The sequence below is a fragment of the Salmo trutta genome, chromosome 17 (genome assembly GCF_901001165.1).
Source record: "Salmo trutta chromosome 17, fSalTru1.1, whole genome shotgun sequence".
NCBI classification, from domain to species: Eukaryota; Metazoa; Chordata; class Actinopteri; order Salmoniformes; family Salmonidae; genus Salmo; species Salmo trutta.
The window spans coordinates 52,376,598-52,383,871 of record NC_042973.1 but is presented as its reverse complement, the minus strand read 5'-3'; the positions used below and the strand labels follow the sequence as shown (position 1 = coordinate 52,383,871).

The 7,274-nt window shown below is 40.5% G+C and overlaps 1 protein-coding gene across 2 annotated transcripts in view; it reads right to left on the bottom strand.

The window, feature by feature from the left end:
* Positions 1–696: 696 nt before the first annotated feature.
* The window catches only part of LOC115152394 (calcium/calmodulin-dependent protein kinase type 1D), a 48,457-nt gene continuing 41,879 nt past the window's right edge, over positions 697–7,274 (bottom strand). For both annotated transcript variants that reach the window (XM_029697233.1, XM_029697231.1), the window contains 5 exons: positions 6,778–6,890; positions 6,190–6,268; positions 4,494–4,581; positions 4,056–4,221; positions 697–3,842 (listed from right to left, as the gene is read on the bottom strand). In XM_029697233.1, coding sequence (XP_029553093.1) covers positions 3,670–3,842; positions 4,056–4,221; positions 4,494–4,581; positions 6,190–6,268; positions 6,778–6,890 — 619 coding nt within the window. In that variant the 3' untranslated portion in view covers positions 697–3,669. The remainder of the gene's footprint in view (positions 3,843–4,055; positions 4,222–4,493; positions 4,582–6,189; positions 6,269–6,777; positions 6,891–7,274) is intronic.

The following is a 7,274-nucleotide window of genomic DNA, read 5'->3' as shown; positions in this document are numbered from 1 at the left end:
AGTAGTGAGAATGCAAAGAGCGTGCAAAGCTGTCCTCAAGGCAAAGGGTGGCTACTTTGAAGAATCTCAAATATAAAATAAATGTTGATTTGTATAACACTTTTTTGGTTACTACATGATTCTATATGTGATTCATAGTTTTGATGTCTTCACTATTATTCTACAATGTAGAAAATAGTAAAAAAAAAAGAAAAACCCTTGAATGAGTAGGTGTCCAAACTTTGGACTGTACACACACACACACACACACACACACACACACACACACACACACACACACACACACACACACACACACACACACACACACACACACACACACACACACACACACACACACACACGTTGTAAAACACCAACACATTCAAGGGTTTTTCTTTATTTTCAACATTGTAGAATAGTGATGAGATCACTATGAAATAACACATATGGAATCATGTAGTAACCAAAAAAGTGTTAAACAAATCCAAATATATTTGGAATATAACACTTTTTTGGTTACTACATGATTCCATGTGTTATTTCATAGTGTTGATGTCTTCACTACTATTCTACAATGTAGAAAACAGTAAAAAAGAAAAGAAAAACCCTTGAATGAGTAGGTGTTCTAAAACGTTTGACTAGTAGTGTATATACAGGTGTAATATTTCTGTTTTATAGTCACTCCTTTGCAATAGCACTCCACAGTAAGCCTCCTGGAGTTAAGTATATTCTCAGTTTTTATTTTTATTTTATTCAAGAATTAGTCATTTTGTAGTCCAATTTGTCACAACCTATATACAGTATATCTCAAACAAAGTGCTTTTCATACATACTTTGTAAAGCTTTATATTTCGTGCTTTGTATCATGCTGTTTTTGAAGAGAACATACAGTATTTGGAACGTAGAAAATCAATAAACACTACAATCCAAGCAAATATGGTTACTGAGATTTATATCTAAAAAGGACAAGAGGATCTACATCTTCATGAACATATCTATACTCATAGTTTACTGCCCCTGAGAAGTAGTTTTTCAAGTCCTTTACATCAACATTGCACATTGAGATCTACAATCCAAAGTGACATTGTGCTCAACATCGAAACTGACTAATTTCAAGCTTTTAAATTGCATCCAGGGGTGGGGTCAATACCATTTAAATAAAGTCAATTCAGAAAGTAAACTGAAACTCTTATGGTCCTGAATTGAAATTGACATCAACCCTGGCTCCATCCATGTTGAACAGTGAAATATTAAGCAGTGGTATCACAGGTAAAACACTTGCTAGACAGATTTCCCTTCCTCCTTGCAGTGTGAACACCATTCGTTTTGGGAGAGAGGAGCGAAGACAGAGAGTGAGGACAGTGAGAGAGACAGCAACTGGATGCTAAATTCAAAGGACGGGTATGAAAGTACACTGACCAAACATTGTGTGAGCACTTCTGGGAACAGCCAGCGCCTGGGGGGGAAGCAAAGCAGCACAGCTAACTAAAGTTGGCTATACTACACAGGCTTCTACAAAATGATTCTGCAATGGCGCACTGATTATCAAATTACTTCAATCTTTATTTCTTAGTTTGTCATATGTGTTTAAATGTAACTCTATTGCAGTGGTCATTGTTATAATACGCATTATTTCAGTCTCATCCCAATTTGTCTTTAAACAACGCCCCAAAAATGGGATATATCAAACTGACCATTCCATGTAAGGTTCATCCCACAAAAAAAATTGAACTATGAGCTGAACTGTCCTGATGGCACGTAAGAATATGCAAAGCTTCCTTTAGTCAATACATGCATCATCATAAACTTGAACCTCAGCATCATAACTGGGGTTTCATTTCCTCAAATTGTCAAAGTATCTCCCTGAGAACAGGTCACAAAGCGATGTTATACACTGCATCCTTATGCTGAGGATGGCGTCACAGTTACGTCACAATTATTCATAAGTAACAACTATACATTTTAACCTATTATTGACAACATATTGTACCGTTTATACATTACAGCGTAAAAGTCTAGTGCACATTTACAATTTTTTTTGTAAGTAAAGTTCTTACAAGAGTCAGAATAAGAAAATAAATAATTCAATACCTTTCAAAACAGGAAAAGTGTACAATGAATGCATAACTGTCACAACCATCACAACTGAACGTCAAAACTGCTCTTGCCGGTTGTCTCACACGACTAAAGCACTTCATTCACAGGTGTGTGCATGATTCTGCAGATAGATGTGTTTCTCGGACATTTTATATCCAGAAAACATAAAGCAAATATACATAACCGCTATGTCCTACAGTTGGGAATAATGAACCAGTGATTTAATCAACCTTAAATGCAGCTAAAAATTAAAACTAGAAATTAGGATAATAAGTCATCACTATTTTAGCCTTGAATGCTGTTTCAGTTTCATAAAACTAACTCCACACAATGGTTTCCCACAGTTTCAGGGTGCAATTTTGAACACAAGGCATAGAGGGCGTGATGCCCCTGACACTCACAGTCTCAGAATTACAGCAGTCTCAATAACAAAGACTACTAAAAACATGGTGAGTTCCCATAGTGTCGAGGTCCCAAAAACAAAAAACGGAGGATAAGAAAACGTAATAATTCCATGCGGCAGCATTCAAAAATAAACACATTCATTGAACCAGCGCTGTTGCTGATTTTACAGGAGATAAGCATCGAAAACGTGATCAGCGGTTGGGAAATCAAGTAGTAAAGTGTCTGTAGCTCATTTTGAGAAAAAAACAACGTTTCAACGAATAGAATGACAGTAAAACAGTTAGGCTATTTGTTTGCTGAGTAGTTAACAGAAATTCTCTACGATTGTGTTTATTTTCCACTTTGATGGCAAACTTTCTGTACCGCTAACATTCACATCCAGTCATTTTCGCTCCAGCGCTGGTCCAATGAATTTGTTTATATTCGAACGCATCTGCATGGAATTATTACGTTGTCTTAACCTTCTCAATCTTCAACCTAGCATAGTGTGGCCTCATAACGCCACCAATGTCCCATACAAAACAGGTCTTCTTGTCTTCTGGAGGACAGTCTTACAACACGGCAGTGCTTGAAGTGGAATGACAAAGATGCCGGTATTCATTTCAGGAACCAGGCTCATTTTAATTTTACAGTACAATATTTTAATGTCCGTGTTCATATTTTAGAGTGAACATTCTATAAGCGGTGAACATTTTGTGTTGCAATTACGCCGTACCGAGTGCACCAACCCAATTTAAACACTGGGAAACTGGCCCGAAAAAAATGAAACCCTATGGTCAGTAGACAGAGAGAGAGAGAGAGAGAGAGAGAGAGACAGTGGTCCTCCTCATCTCTTCACCACCAGACCTGTGGTCCATTAGGAAGTAGAATGTTCAAATAGGAATGTATCATGTAGAACAGATATGATTGTCTGTTTGATAGAATAGGAACTTTGAGCCCTCTTCATTTTATTTCACATCTCTGAATACACTTACTGTGGCTGGGTACAGACAGAGTGCTACCCTGAGAATGCAGTAAGTGCTGAGCCATGGTAAATAGAAGGGGTCCTCAAGTCCTCTATCCCAACAGCTGATAATGGGCGGGATGGGCAGACTAGGAGAGAAATTCTGGAATTCTGAGGGGCTGAATTAGAATCCCAACTCAAAGCTCTGTGGTCTCCCAACTGACCTCCCGCGGAACCTGACGTCATTTAGTCCCCATGTGGATGGTGGTGACTGTGGAGGGGCGTGGCCGGGGTGGCTCCACTGCTGCAGCTGGAGCCACAACCTGTAGTTCTGCCTGTGGTTCCACTCTGATGCTGCCAGGGGCACTGCAGGCTGCAGTGGAGAGAGGCAGAGTGGGCAGAGGTTGTGGAGGACCTGAGGGGAGAAGAGCACTAGAATCACTGAAGCCTACAGTTTATAGAAAACAATTACTGAAACAGAATTGGGAGTAAATTAGCCTTCCTGAATATGGAATTGCACTACAATATAAGTCAATGGGAACCAATCGATTAAAAAGTTAGACAGGCTTGGTAGATCCAAAGTACCAGACTAAGCCGGTAAAGTAACGTAAAGGCATCATTCAGTCACCGTCTTTGCGTGAGAGGGTGGCACAGTCTACAGACATGCTCTTGGCCAGCATAGAGTTCGGTCCCTGTTGGTCAAAGCTCATACTGCTGCCAAAGCTACTGTTCAGACTACTGCCCAGCTGCAAGCGCCTCATATGACGAATCACTGCCGTGGCGTTAAACGCTTGCTGTGGAGGAAACGGAGAGAGAGAGAAGGAGGGAGAGGAGGCAGGTAAGGAGAGATAGCGAGAACAGGCATGCAAAATAGGAAGGATAACTCAATTACAGTAAACATGTTTATGTTGGACACAATTTAAAATGTGTAAATTGGTACTTTTTGCATGCTTGGGTGTTTAATATCAATGTGTTATTTAATACATTTCATGTGGGATGGGCCACAGGGGGTGACAGAACCCCCCCCCCCCCAAAAAAAAGAGAGAAGAGTAAATTGTGTACCCACCCTCCATTTGCTTTTGGCAAAATTTTTCCTCATCTGCCGACTGACTGATTCATGGATGTTCTTGCAGAGAGCCGTGTCCCCAGCAATCCTGAAATACAAAATCTGTTTATTGGTTAAAAAGTATTGATAATGAACATGTAGTGTGCAAATGTTTTTCTTTTAACATGGTTAAAATTCCTGGCCTGGGTACCTATCCAGCTTGGAGCTGGTGATAGGATGTATACTGACCAGTCTCACGTTACATAATACCCACCTGTTACAATCACCCTTTGTGAGTTTATATAAACTCTATCAAGCCACCTGCCCAAGCCACAATAGGCCCAAAGACGCAATGGCTCGATTGCAACGGACAGGCATAATTTAACCTGCTCCTGCAGGTTACCACTGCATTTCTTAAAATGCAACTAACATGAGATGACATGCACCTGCGGGCTAAACTAAGCTTGATTGCAACAAAAAACCCACAAGGATAAACCAGCAGATCAGTTGATCTCTCGTTGTTTACCGTATGAAGTGATTATGATACCAGACAGCTAGTCTAGATTCTCTATTTCAAATATCGACCTATCAGGAGCATTGGAATATGTAAGGCTGATGAATGTAAAAATACTTGTAGTAGGCCTATATTTCATTCAAACATTTCACCTTAAATGGCAAAACAATATAATATATGCCAATCGAATTAACTTTAGACTACATTTTCCTTTGAATTTTTTTATTTTTTTATTTACTTGATTTAGTTACACATTTCAAATAAGGACTGTCCAGGGATATTTTACCCCCAATCTTGATAGGAAATGACCATACCAGACAATTTTATTTTAAAGACAGTTGTACTTAAATGGACTATATAAATTGGAAACAAATAAAATAATGAGTAGGCTGCACCGTCAACATTCGTTTTCCGTTTCGTACACAGTGTCGGGTCAACTGCCATAGTAGATTTGCCGTGGTAAAGGAGGAAATGCTTTATTTCAGTTGTACCGAATGATTGTCAAATATAGAAATCATCCTTAGTCTGCTCATAAAGTAGGACTAAGTTGTTCCAATGATAATACCAAACAGAGGGCAAAATTGTCTTGGAAATGTAGTCATGACTAAAAGAGAACGTCGACATCCCCGTTAGGGAGAGGTAAATCGCCGGCCAATGTTGGTTGCAGTTGAGATCAGCTGTGTGCGCGATTTTAGCACGTATTGATGGGTTTAATGAGACATCTGCTGGTAATAAGCTGGTGGCTTTCGATGGTTGCAATTTTGGATATTTTGCATCCGTGGGTCTCTGCCCCCCCCCCCCCAGTCTCAGACCAGCAGAGGAGAGCGTTTAGGAGGCGGGGAGGGAGTCAGGGTGACGGATGACAGTGGGAGGACACGCATGGCACTGCTCTAAGTAACACCTGCATCATCCAGACATCCTCCATCTGCGTCAGCTTTCACCACGGTGCATTGTTCCCTTTGATTGTTCGGTCCCAATTCGCTTACCACCCCTTCCCATTTTTCCTGACACTTTGATGTTCACACATCGGTAAGGTGGAAGAGATACGAGGAGGCTTTATCACTACATGGACTCTACCTACCCAGACCCTTCAGATCTGCGAACATCAAAAGGGTTAGGGCCAAGAGAAGGGGGGATGGAGTAAATTGGGACCGGCAGCTGTATGACGGCGCTCAGTCAGTATGGTGGCAATCAGACGCTCACCAGGGGTGGACTAGAGCCTGGTCACAGGTGAATCTCTTCTCTGGATCTTTCTCCATCAGAGAGCTGATGAACTCTTTGGCTGTGTGTGGAAGAGAGGAAGATACAAACAATCTCACTCATGGGACTGTATACCATGTGCCATTAATTCAAGATAGCATTACACACAAACAATTGTATACGTGCACACATATACATATACAAGCCCGGCTATGTCTTACTAGACTTGTGTAGACTTTTTGGGGACCAACAATTGATTCCCATTCAAAATCTTATTTTCCCTAACCCCTTAACCTAGTCCTTACCCTAACCCCTAAACCTAACTGTAAAATCTCCATTTTACAAGTGTCCTCACTTCACTGAATTTGAGTTGGTTTACTATTCTTGTGAAGACGTTTGGTACTGGATCCCGTGTGGCTCAGTTGGTAGAGCGCGGTCCCTGCAATACCAATGTGGTGGGTTCAATTCCCACAGGGGACAAGTATGAAAACGTATGCACTCACTACTTTAAGTAGCTCTGGGTAAGAGCGTCGGCAAAATGACTAAAATGTAAAATGTGCACGCGTACGGATGCAAACACACACAGCTCACCTGAATCCGATATATCGTCCCAATAGGGGGCATCAAACTCATAGTCTGCCTTGAGTATCTGCTCAAACAACTTCGAGTCATTCTCGTCATAGAATGGAGGGTAACCACACAACCTTGGGGACAGATAACATATCAATATACATCGTCTACAGAAATTATTCATACCCTTGACTTATTCCACATTGTGTTGTGTTACAGCCCGAATTCAAAATTGATCAAATATTTATTTCTTTACATTTACATAAGTATTCACACCTTGTAGCCAATACATGTTAGAATCACCTTTGGCAACGAATACAGCTGTGAGTCTTTCTGGGTGAGTCTCTAAGAGCTTTGAACACCTGGATTGTACAATATTTGCACATTATTCTTAAAAAAATTCTTCAAGCTCTGTCAAGTTGATTGTTAATCATTGCTAGACAGCCATTTTGAAGTCATGCCATATATTTTCAAGCCGATTTAGGTCAAAACTGTAACTAAGCCACTCAGGAACATTC